At 41.8% G+C, this 13,614-nt stretch overlaps 1 protein-coding gene across 2 annotated transcripts in view; it reads right to left on the bottom strand.

The window, feature by feature from the left end:
• LMBR1 (limb development membrane protein 1) overlaps nt 1–12,789 on the bottom strand; it is a 78,109-nt gene extending 65,320 nt beyond the window's left edge. For both annotated transcript variants that reach the window (XM_074899923.1, XM_074899924.1), the window contains exon 1: nt 12,523–12,789. In XM_074899923.1, the coding sequence (XP_074756024.1) occupies nt 12,523–12,585 (63 nt within the window). In that variant the 5' untranslated portion in view covers nt 12,586–12,789. The remainder of the gene's footprint in view (nt 1–12,522) is intronic.
• Between the last annotated feature and the right edge of the window lie 825 nt (nt 12,790–13,614).

Below are 13,614 nucleotides of genomic sequence, written 5' to 3' on the forward strand. Positions count from 1 at the left end.
GAATCCATCCACACTGTCCTCCCCAATTGCTTACAGCAGAACAGTTCTCAAGTTACAGTAGAAACTTGTTTTTAGAGTTCAAGTTCATCATTATGGCTTTCGGGTATTTTTCCCCTTTTAAAAAACACACCTTAATTTCATATATCTGTTGTTTTGGGGTAATAGAGTCCTTTCTGCACCATGTTTTAACTCTCCTTTGTATTTACTACATCTCCTAAATAACTAATTTTGTACTACCAACAGAATGTTTTACTTCATCTTCATTCAAGTTAGCAAGGTTGCTCTTAATACTGATACCTGAGGACACTGAATAGTAGCAGTTTCCCCCCCCCCCAAACGCAACACCTATTGTCATGTACACTACAGCCAGTTTCTTATTCACTTTACAGCTCCTCTAAAGCAACTGAGCCTAGTTTAAGAAATACCTTTCAATGTATTTCCTGTATATGCAAAAGAAGCACTCTATCAATAGTCATGTGGCTTCAGAAAACACAGTTCTTAACAACTCCTATTGGACACTCTTGAAAAACCCTTAGAAGAGGGCAAATTCACATATACATATGTTCATAGTACCCTAAATCTTCTGTCAACTTTCATTTCTAATCACTTATTTAAAAGCATAGACAATCATACTGAAATAAGACATTGATCAGAAAAGAACACCATACATAAAGCTACATTGATATCTTCAGTGACAGAAGAGACTGTATTCTTTAAATTCCATCTCTTCTTCAGAAAATTATTATATGTGACAGTATTGGAGCCAATATTTGTATACAGTGTTAAATCCAAAATCACACTGCAAGCTATGTTTTCAACCAAAAAGCTGTGTTTTATGCCATCACCCATCTCTACAATAAGGGCCGACAAGAGTTAAGGGTACTGTAAATGTAGCAAATCTAGGGTAAGCTATATTCCTCATATCCCAAGTTCTCTGCAAAGAGTTTTTCACTGGAGCTCAAATGAAGCTCTTCCGGGTTTGACTTGAGGAGATAGTGAAGACACTGTGCAGAGAATGTACAGAACTGTGATGAATAAGGATTTCTAAAATTACCTGATAGTGTCGACTTAAAAAAACAAAACACCAAAACCACACATCAAATAACAACTTCTAATCTTAAAATGTGTTTCCTTAAATTCATTCCAACCTTACAGAGGGGCAAAGTAGTTGTGGATTTGGTGCCATAGTTAAGACTGCTCCTGGGAAGCTAGTTTAAACCCAACTATGGCACGTTCTCACATTGTAGGGGAAATACATTCAGGCTATATTTGACCAGCTGCATCAAAATATAAAGAAAATTAAGAGGAGTTTGAGAATTTTATATAGTTATAGCCAAACAGTCAAGGCAAAGCACTTCTTAGCAATTTTTAGTGTCTTTTTTTTGTGCTTAACCCTCCACACCACTCAGTAACTGAAAACAAAACGCATGGATTCTACACTACATGTACAGACTCCCTTTTGACAGGTGGCACTTTAAGAAGTCTCCAAACCTTGAGCATATACTTCATTCACATCTCTTTGCACGGAATAAATAAAACCTCTGCTAGGACAAGCAAAAGAAACCCGTGTTCCCCTGGAGTCCTTAACCCTCATTCGGGAAAGGAAGCGCTTTAACGCTCCTGCTTAGATTACAGACTAGACTCACACGTCAAGAGAGGCTACTTCTGGAGACACACTGCACTGCATTCTTCAGTATCTTGTATCCAGCTCTTCCACAGAGTCGTACTTTTGACTCATCATCTAAAGTCACACAAGTACGATCCAAGTCATATTTTTGGATCTGTACCAGACAGCTCTCGACTTCTGTGAGAATGGAGCTGGAGATAAACTGCTTGCATTTCAGTTTGTAACTACATGCATCTAATGGGCTGGCACTGAAGAGTCTAGCATTAAACATAAGCAATAAAGATCCGAACTAACTCAAATTATGTTGTACTTATCCCACTGACAGTTACTAAAGATGAACTGACACTAATTTGTCCAAGTGGATTATCTTTAAAACTCTGGCACTGAAATTCACACCTGCGATTGGTAAAGCATCATCTCCTGTTGCAGAACTACACTTTCATGCTAAGAAAGAATATGCTCAAAAGGCACAAAATTATCTTTTTTTTCCCCTTATGCAAAAGATACAACCATCTTTCACAACTGTAATTCATGTGTGTGCATTAAAAGCTGCATTTTTGTGTAGAGAAAGATCAACAGCTTCTATTTATATAGCACAATATTCTTCCCAACTGTTGTGCAGGAAATACAGCTGTAGTTTATACTAGGAAAAAAGCATACAGCTGCACTGTCCAGTAATTTTTCTATACCTGACAACCAGCATGCCCTGGTAGCAAATGCACCAAAAAGCATCCTGGGCTCTATTACCAGAAGCAAAGTCAATAATCATGGGAAGTAATTATCTCTCTCCACTCAGCATTCATCAGGTCACATGTAGCTGCTGCATCCAGTTTTGAGCCTCTAATACAGGAAGGACAATGGTGACTGCAGTGAAGATGATCACCACCATGGTCAGGAGGCTGGAACACATGGCTGGTGCAGACAGGCTGAAGGACCCCTGTTTGCTGAGCCTGAGGACAAGAAGGCTTCAGGAGGACCAGATAGCCACTTGCTGGTACTTAAGAGGAGATCATTAAGAAGACAGAGCTGGGCTCTTGACAGTGGTGCATGGTGGGAGGATGAGACTGGAAGCAAGGAGAAATTCCCTCCAGGAGAGGAGCCAAGCGGCAGAACCAGTTGCCCAGCAAGGTTGTACAATATTCATCCATGGAGGCCTTCAAGCCTTAAGTAACCTAGTCTGATGTCACAGCTGACCCTCCTCTGAGCAGGAGACAGGTCCAGTCAGCCTTCTTTTCTGCTGTCCTGAATAAATTAGCACCATTAGAAACTTTGTCACCTCATAATTTCTACCCTTCTCCAGGTCACATTTATGAATGTGTTTAAGAGAATTAGAGTAAGCACAGGCCCCTGAAGACTGTCAGGGATGTCCTCCTCCTTCTGTGAAAAAGCTGGACATCTTACAGAACAACTTTTAGCAGCAAGGAAGCACCACAGAACTCTTTTGCAGAAAGGAGTCACAGACCTTAGTAACATTCTTTGATTTAACACACATCCAAGCATGAAACACAGGTTCAGTATTTCCACTTGAAAAGCATCAAAGTGGACAAGGTGATCATTTCCTCCCACTTAACGGCATATTAGCATGTAGAATAGGGTGAGTCAGTCTGGGGGAGCAAACAGACAAGAAGTGAACTACATTTTACTATGTTGTGTATGAAGTGAACGATCAGGAAGCTCCAAAAAACTAAGGAAGGAAGGACAGAAGGACGGAACTTTATTTTAAAGCAGCTGTGTCAGTATTAAAAAAAAAAAAAACAAAAAAAAAAACAAAAACCAAAACAAAACCAAGCAGCTACAGACATAATGAAGAGCATCTCTACTTCTTGCTGTTATGTTACAGAACACGTCCCTTTCCCTAAACAGAAAAAACAGCACAGAGAAGAGATGTCATTCTGGGTAACACCACCTGGTAGAATAAGTCTAAGAACATGAAAACATGGTTAAGAGTTGAAAATAGACCTGTCAGTGTTTTTCTTGACTGTGATTACCACTTATAGATAAGTAGAAGTGTTGCACTTCTGGGCTTTAACTTCTATAATAGAAGACAACTAAACATAGCACTGTACACCCATCTCCTACTGCTCTCATGCTGCTGAAGTATTTTAGTGTGCATTAAAATGCCACACCGCAACTAAAAAGGTTCCTCCTACTGTCCCACTTGGCAACTACTTTTGTTTACTAGTGAAAAGGATGGCAGGAATACCGCAAGAAAATACAGGTGGAGACAAGCAGTTCTGCTCAGTCTATTTCTAATAACTCCATTACCCCATTGACATCTAAAAAGCAAACAAGGTGTTCCACCTGTTTGGGATGTGTCAACAGTAAGCTGCCTGTAACAAACTGCACACTAAAGAAAGCTACAATTTTTAGCTATGCTCTCAGCTTGACCTTGGCATGCATAATAAGAACTGCTTTGGATATCTCATTTTTCTCAAAATAAGATATGAACTACTTATTCTTAATCTAGCCACAAAGAGCAGAGTTTTAAAATTCACTCTAATCCAGCCAGCCTTAAACACTTAGCACAACACACTAAATCCAGTCTTATGAGAAAATGTCAAATACGTCTTATGACTACAGATTAATGTTACTCATTAACACTGCCTTCCATTTTCCCCACATGTATGGTCTTCTCTCAGGACTCCTCCCTGGCTTAAGACATGTGCAAGAGGTTGACCCACTTTTTTTTACTGGTTCCTAAGTCATGAAGAAATCAGAAGTGGTTTAAAGGCTGTGTGCCTAGACTTGCTCATCTAACAAAAAAATTCCAGTATCTAACAAAGTATGAAACATCCAAAACCATACCATATGCTAGAAATACTGCTCAGCTGAAGATAAAAACCAGCCTCTCTAGCCCTTCAGGAAGTATCTTCCATTATATCATTCCCTTAAAACCACCTTCATATTAACCTCACAAGAAGCAGAGCCCCACTTCAAACTAATGAAGGAATTCAAATCAATACATTAATTTGTTAGCTTTTACATTCCCTTTTATACAATTCATGGGAATGTATTAATGTTGCTGGGTAAAGGGGGAAAAAAAATAATGTTATGACACCTCCCCAACCCTTAGTAGTAGGCCCAAGATACCTTCGTTCAGGGTACTGTACTGTCTACCCAGTAATACACTCGGAAGCCCTCAAAAAATTACAGCAAGTCATTTTTCTTTGACCTGTATGGGCTACAGAAATGCCATTAAAATTGGATTTAAGAATATTTTTCAGCATTAGTGCAAGATTTAAAAACACCCTCTAGAATTAGCACCAACAGCACCAATCTAGATGACGCTAACATTCTGCCACTGAATGAAGGTATTATTTAACATTTTACAGCCAGGCTACAATAACTGGTTGTATTAAAAATTCCTTCCTGAAAAAATAACCTCAAAAGTCTCATTAATACAAACATGGTAAACAATTTGTGTTAAGGCTGCTTCTCTGACTAATAATTTCCCGGGCAAAATGTGTAACTCTTAGAAGGCAGAGCTAACTCATAAGAATCCTCTTCCTTTTGTTTTCACATATACATTTGGTCGAATTTTTAAGTAGCACATCTTTTTTTTCCCCACCCCCTCTCCCAAAGCACAAACATATATAAACTGCAATACTTGTATATCTTTATAATCCTCATCAACTATGCAGATTCTCTACTGGACCTAAGTTATCACAGCATCAAACTCAGCAAATATTTTAGACATGTTGCTATTGTCAAATTCAACACAAACTCATCAGCATCAATTCTTACCATCAGCTAAATATGTTAAAAATAGGAAGTACACTTGGGTAATGGAAAAAATTGGATACTCAAGGCATAAACAGGCACTTAAAATCAATAGTAAAACTGTGCAGCATCGCGTTTTGATGACAATCGTGGAGCCTAACACTGGAAACCACACCACTGTAAGACAAGAAGGTAAAGGGGGGGATAATCATGCACATATGCTGCTTCTATCCTCTGTATATTAAACTCAGACATACACAGACTTCAATGCCATCTATACACATACTACTTGCTGTGGAGAGCACACATGATCAGAAAACAGAGGAACTGAAACAAATTTCTGTAGAATAGTATTTTCCAGTTAATCAAAATTTTCAAAGTCAAATTACTATCAAAGTGCTGATATATTAAGCCAGTACAAAACACTGGGCTCTTTCTGGGAACCATGTTGATGGTAGTTAGAAACAACTTTTAAAATATTCAGGTAATCAAGAAACTAGAAACCTCTGTGTGGGAAGCAACACTAAGATGCATATTCAACACCAACCTGACAAAAAAAAAAAAAATCAACATCAGTTTTGGCACCATCTTCAACAGAGTAAGTTGGGCCCTAAAGAGCAACAGATCAAAGCTGCTGAATGTATGAAGCAATTTCGCTTCTCACATGAATGACTAATAAGGGAGTTACAGCAGTAACTTATTTCAAGTCATCTCTACCTCGCTGTATGCTTACCTTTCAGAGAGATGCAACAACCAAGGCTGTTTATTATATGCATAAAAACATAAGCTACAGTCATGACTTTCAAAGTGTCTCCTGCATTATAAGTTATGTAAATTCTTGCACATTAATGTTACCAAGAAGTCAGTGTCCCTAGTCATTTTACAGTGCATGTTTACAGGAAAGCATCAGTGGTTTTCAAGGTAAGGGGGGGGAGGTGTGGTGTGTGGACTAGAATATTGCAGAAATTAAGACTTTCTCAACAAGATTTATCACTACCCTCTTAAATGAGGATAAATACCAAATTAAAAAGGGGAAGGTGAGACACAGGAAAGGAGAAAGTGCTGCATTAAAAAAAAAAAAAAAAAAAACACACCAAAACACTACTTACAAATAAAAGCAGTAAGCTTATATTGAATGAAATGTTTTCTTTAGATAGTCTTCCCTAACACAGATTCCCATCTATGTCACCAGAGCTGAACTCACTTTCTTATCATAACTTCACTGGCAACATGCTTCAGATTCTCTCTCTGCTCTGACATTACCACCATCTCCTCTGCTGCTCTCTGCTGCACTCACCCCTCAATCCTCCTCAACATCTCTGAAAACACTTCCTTTCAGAGAGCCTTGTGCTTATAAATTCACACTCAGAATCCCTACATCACAGCAAAGATTGAGATGCTCATTATAACCCTATGATCTCCCCATTACATCCTGCCATCTTATCCAGCCCTGCTATGACCAGCTATCTAAACCAAACCCAATAGGGATACACTCATCTGTGGTCTTGTAAACAATAGCTGGTTTTGTTTGCTGTCACTTCTTTCACTTTCAACAGATTTCCCAAATAATCTGAATTCTCTTAAATAGATGTCTGTACCTTCTATGAAGTGTGTTATCCTTCCGGTCAATTGCTGCCACAAAGAAACACATCAGTAACTAACAGCAACTTCTTACACTTCAGCCTTTCATGCTTATTTTATGTAAGCAGAAACAGTGGAACTCTCCAAAAGTTGTTCCTGTTGCAGGAATAAGCATCTCTCTATCCACTTGTCTATGCCAAGTATTTGGAGGTGCTTATTGATTCCAGATGGAACCACTATTGCTGATCCTCAGGACCAGCAGCCAGAAGATGACTCATCACTTCTTAAAGTTCAGTACCCATGTTTACAAGTAAAGGTATATTTTTAAGATGACAGAATGATGCCAATATTTTTATATGTAATTATGTTAAATGTGGACCAATATCTCAGGCTTAATATCTCAGGCCACTACCACAAATGCTGCTTTGTTCTGTTACAATTCTTTTCCAGAACATTTTTTTTTAAAAAAAGCAACACTGAGAAACGTAGGCAAAATTATTTTTAAGATACAAGATGACATTTAAAATATAAATTACTCCTCAAGTTTTCAGCATATGGATTAAAAATAATTGAAAGGCATCAATTTTATGCAAGTTTATCTTTTATTCAATAAACATTTAAACAAAAACATTTCAGTATTTGAAGTTTATTTTTAAAAATCACCCATGTTTATACTCAGCATTTTCTTCCTGGCCCATTATCAGAATATCATCACTTCTGGCATAAAAAAGGGTCTGTGAAAACTACAATTTTTTTCTGGGGCATAAATTTAAGGAAGCAGAACTGGTCAGGAACAAGAATACACTACCAACAGGAGTACAAAGCTCAAATCAGTTTTCTCATTTTATAGCCCTACAGCGGACAAATGTCAGCAGTAACCACACTGCACTGCTTCATATAAAAGAATCCTGAACACCTCTCTACCCCAAAATAGGACAAGAGGACAAAAGGTACAAAAAGCAAGCCAGTGGTATTAGTGTGAAGTTGCAAACAAAAAAAAAAATATCAAAAGACATGACACAGTTGCAACTACCTAAAAAGGCCTTTCTAAACTGCTGGAAATTATTTTTAGATTCAGATTTGCACACATTCAATAACCATTGTATCACCTGTAACAAAAAAAAAAAAAAAACACAAAACCACCTTAATTTTTAAAAGTAGTATGGATTAAAAAAAAAATGTAAAGAGTCTTCTTGTAGAGGAAATTGCATTAAGTGAGAAACTAAGTTTCTCTGAATATCTAGCATCTGAAGCCTATATCCCTGAAAAACATTCAGTCCTTCAAATGGAAACATCTGACATCAATCATAAAGCTACATACTACACCAGTTTCAACATCTACCTGGACTTGCATGAAGTAACAGCACTTTTATATTTGAACTTATTCTACCAGGATTTTCTTTTTTGTTACATATTTAATATAATCAAGTAATTTCAAAATATACTATGTTTGTTCTTAAACTAATAATTCCATGGTCACCAAATTATTGTCTTCCACAGTTCTCCCCACACTACAAATACAAGCACAGTTTATTTCTTTTGCCAAGGAAAACTTCATAACCAAGTGTATATGTATATTTTCACAAACTCCAAATCCTACATTTTGTAAATGGTGAAATAACTTCAAAAAGTAGATCTAAATTTTAAAAATACAAATATTGCAGAATAAAAGGCTCAAACTGGAAAAAAAAAAAAGAAGTGTAAGAAAAAGTAAACCCAGGGGAACACAAAGAGACTGAAACCATTGCACTTGATTTGCATTTGAAATAAACAGTTCACAACAATACTAGCTGAAAATGGAACACTTTATAATTACGTTGCATAAACTGACATAATAACAGGACACAAGGGAAAAGCAGTTCCCTAAAAGCTTAAGTATCTTCCATGGACGTGCAAGATCTCAACAAATTATAAATTAATCTAAAGGATCAAGAAAGACAAACTAATTAAGTGTACAAAAATAACAGTATCAGACCAGCACAGAACATTGTCAGAACACTGATCAAGTACAAAACACAGACACTCTTCTATATTTTGTAAACAATGTATTTTGCTTTTCAGAAAGATACCCCTTTTAGTTAGAACTGAGCATGACTCTGACTTTAATAAAGTCAGGGCTCTCACTGACCTAGAGCAAACTCGTGCCATGTCTCTTATACTGGATCATCAGTTCTCAATCACAGAATCGTTTAGGTTGGAAAAGACTTTGAAGATCATTCAGTCCAACCATCAACCTAACATTAACACTTCCCAAGTACATTATATCCCTCAGCGCTGTGTCGACTCTGTGTGGACTCTACTCTTAAACATCTCCAGAGATGGGGACTCCACCACCTCCCTGGGCAGCCCATTCCAACGTCTGACAACCCGCTCTGTAAAAAAATGCTTCCCAATATCTCCACGTTTAGTTTACTGGAATATGAATTTTAAAGTTCATACAGGTCTGAAAGAGCCTGGTTGTTTTCAACAACTGTTCCAAACAACAGATCTTCAACATAGCAGATTCACATGTGAAGAGCCATGCTGAAACTAGACTGGGGAGTTAACCTCCTATTAGTAAAAGATGATCCTCGTGAAGCAACAAAATACAAGGCAGATTATTTTCTTGCAAACAGGCACACTCTTGAAAAAAACAAGTCCCATGCATACACTCCAAACAAGGTCAAGAGTGAATGGGTTTCAGTTAAATTAAGCATTAAATCACACAGACAGTCACCTCAAATAGCAGATGAAGGATTTATTTTTAAAAATAATCTTTTACTATCCTTGCTCAATCTATAAACATATGTCAGAAACATTTGTCTTTTCAAGGTGGAATTAGCAGAAGCTGGCACCTACAAAAAGAGAGGGACACCAACAGCAGAAGAATAACAAGCCTTTAATTTTTGTTATGTAACACAACTTTATGGAAAACTTTGTAGCTTGCCAGTTGAGAGTAGATGAAACAGAAATGAAGCATTACAGTGTGGTTAAGCTTGGCGTGCCTTTAAGACTCCATCAGAAAGCACAATCTAGAAATTCTATATCTATTCAAAGAAAACTTGTAAAAGAAAAGTGAAAAGGGGTTTCTTTTCAATTACATCAACTTACTTCAATTTGTCTTCTCATGAATGTATCATTTTACCTTCCAGTGAAGACTGTGCTACACAACTAGGTCTCCAAAGACAGTACTATCAGAATCCAGGAATTTGACTTAATTCTTACAGGCATGAAGAGGTTTTCTCCACCGTAATATTACACAACAAACATCAAATCCTTCTATTAACAGCTCCACTGCCCCCAGCCCACCTGCAGCTGGAATTAAAGTCTTGTGCATGTGTCAGAACGGGGAATATGTTCCCTCCTCCAGCTGAGGGGCTGATGGTTATACCCACTACCCACACAACAACTGTCTATTTGCATATTTTAAGAAGTTATATTCACCATGTAACTTCATGACCAGCAAGGGCAGGAATGGTTAGGAGGGGATGTTATTATAACATAATGGTACATGTAAGCAATGTACTCGGTGTATTTTGTTATGCTTAAACTAACCACAACTGTAATCATACTTGCAATATGCTTCTGCAGCTCTGTGAGAGCCAAATGAAGGCTGTATACTCACGTGTGGATGGAAGCAGTTTATGCACTCATAAAACCCTGTGGTCTTCCAACATAAATTAAAGACAAGATCATTACTGTACCGATGCATGATTTAAAAGGCAAAATTGTCATAATCCCCACTGATTAAACAATAACATAGGATGGCTTCAATATTAAAGATCAAAGTACAGTTTCAAGAGCAAGAATATTCTGCTTCCACTGTCCAAATAAAGTAACTCTGTATCTCTGGAGTTACTGATGTCTTCTGTGATTTCTTACATGACTACACCAAGCACCAAGAGCTACCAATTGCTCCAGAAGGGCTCAAAAAGCTTTAGAGAAGTAGCTGTAGTATAGATGAGCTAGTTCTTTAAGAATTTAATAGACCTCTGTTTGTAAGAGTACCTGGAGAGGGTGCACACAGCCATTCCTTCAGACTTAAAATTTGTGCATCCTACTAGGTACAAAAGCACAACACGCAGCATACAATGTATCAGAACAAGACTCTGGAGGATGTAAGTAGGAGATAATTAGCACACAAAAACATACAAATGGAAAAACACACACTAGGGAAAAGATGAGTGCTAGCATCCAGAAGAGATGCAAGATTTGTGTATACACCCGTGTTTTTGTAGCACAAAGGAGATTAAGACAATGCTTAAAGACCTCTTTACAATGAAGTATTTTTCTTTTTACACCCCTCCACTGGTCACAGCTCTCATGACACAGGCTATATCCACTCACAGAAAAGAGAAGGTCCAGAAAAATCTCCTAGAATAACATACAGACTTGGTTTGCACTCTAGAAAAAAAAAAAATCCCAGAAATTCTTCACCAGAAGAAAGAAGGTCTTAACATATGGATTTGCAAAATACAGAAATGTAAACTCTGGGGATCAGTTAAGCAAGTCTCTGTTGTCAAGTAACCTAGCCATAGGCCTGCATCAATCAGTTAACAGTGGTATTTAATACTATCTCTCAATACAGCTAAAAAAATTTTAAAGCTAAATTATGAAATCGTATTTCAATTCAAAAAATCCATTCTTTCTTAGACGGCAGTAACTGCAAAGAGAATGCATTTACCCAGCTGAGTTAGGGCAGCACATGTATAGAGGACAACGCTGCATGTCTCCTATGTGCAGCATGCATTTCCTTCCTTAAACTGAAGCAGAAGCGAGGTGAGCCCCGTCAAAACACCTCTGTTAGCTTTGAACAGTCCTGAAAACAAATAGGATGCAGGCAGAGAGGAAACCGCAACAGTTCTCCCCATCTGCTCGTAAGGTGTTGTGTTGCACTTGACTCCGGAAGGCTGAGGAAGATGGGACGGCACCGGCACTGCTTATGTGCTCTGGATTGCTCCCCTTGGAGATCACGGGGCGTGCAGCAGAGCCGGGAAAAGCAGAAGGGGTTCGGGAAAACACGCCGGTGATACACATCCGTTGCAAACAGTGCAGCAAAAGCCAAGAGGCTCGGAGTGTCACAAGCGGTAACGCGAAATCCCACACATACATCCCTTATAGTAAAAAGGCTGCGGTCTCGATCACAAAACAGAGCGGACAGGGGTACACCCCGAAGCACACCCCTGCCCTACACGCATACACAGCGTCTCCCCTGTCCGCTGAAGGCACACAGGAGAGGAAAACCCCTAACCGGGCGAGAGCTGGGGTCCTCACCAGCTGGCCCCCACGCACCCAGCCCGCACGCACAGCTATGCCCTCAGGGGACAGGCCACCCAGGTCAGCCTGGACACGGGAGCTGGGGAGAGGGGCAAAGCAGCGAGGGGCAGGGAACGGCAGAGGGAAAGAGCGGGACAACCCCGCGGCTGCCGGGCGGCGGGGGCCAGGACGCCAGCAAGGCGGGGGGATCCCACGGCAGCGCGGCCTGCGGGGCACCGCCGTGACAGGTCAGGGAGGAAGACGGGAGGGAGGATGGCGCAGCCGGGGAGCCGCGAGGTCAGGCGGGGCCCGCCCGAGGGGCCGCCGGGCCCCGGCGGTGGGAGGGCGGTGTCGCCTACCGTGTACTCCCGCACTTGGCTGTGGAAGTTCTGCTCGCGGATCGACACCTCGTCCGCTTCCATCCTTCATAGTCCCGCGGCCCCCGCGCGCAATGGCGGCCGCGGCCGCCGCGCCTGCTCCTGCCCCCCCGGCGGCAGGCGGGCCACCATGGCCAGCGGCAGCGCCGGCTGCTCCCCCGGGCCTGGCGGCGGCTGAGGGACCCTGGCGGCGGCGCCGGCGGGTGGCTCCGCCGCTCTGTCACCGTCCGGCGGAGGAGGAGGAGGAGGAGGAGGAGGAGGAGGAGGAGGAGGAGGAGGAGGAGGAAGGGCGTGCAACCCCGCCTCAGCTCCTCCTGCTGCGTCACAACGCAGCGTCCCCGCGCACACCACGGCCCCGCCCCCACCGCCCGCGGAGAGGCGGGGCTAACGGGAAGGAGGCGGGGCCAAACCGCCCGAGGGGCGGGGTCAGGGGAGCCCGGGGCCGGGGTGTGGCTAACAGGGAGGCGGGAGTCAGGCGGCGGGGGCGGAGCCATGGGAAGGGGTGGAGCCATGGGAAGGGGCGGGGTGCGAGAGGGGCGTGGCTTGAGGAGCGGGTCAGTGGCGTGAGCTGGGCAGGGGGGCCGGTGCCCGCCGGGGCTGGCCGTGGAGAGGCATAGCCCACGGGTGTCGTGGGGACAGGGTGCGGAGGGGGATGGAGGAGGAAGCATCCGCACTGCCCTGAGGAGAGGGGACGGGAGGCTCCTGAAGCGCCAGCAGGGGCTGGGGAGCGGGCAGCGGTGAGGTGGAGCGAGCTACAGGCGCAGGGCCTGGCCGGAGCCCCCTTCCCAGCAAGAGGTCACCAGAGCAGTCCTGACCCCCGGGGTCGCCTGCGAGATTCACCCGGTCCTACCCCTGAAGGGCCCTCGGGAGATGGGTGTGGACAGGGCAAGGGAGCAGCGTAGCCACCAGCTGTCACCAAACCTGGGCGCCATGAGGGATTCCGGGGGTCCTCTGGGCTAGTTGATCCTTCTGGAACTCAGCCTTCCCCGTAAATGCATCAGAATTTCCAGTCTGAAAGATCGTACATAAAACTTCAGTTAAAACTTGTGTTCTACTTGTCCAGAGCAGCTTTTT

This window comes from Athene noctua, chromosome 2, assembly GCF_965140245.1.
Source record: "Athene noctua chromosome 2, bAthNoc1.hap1.1, whole genome shotgun sequence".
NCBI lineage: Eukaryota > Metazoa > Chordata > Aves > Strigiformes > Strigidae > Athene > Athene noctua.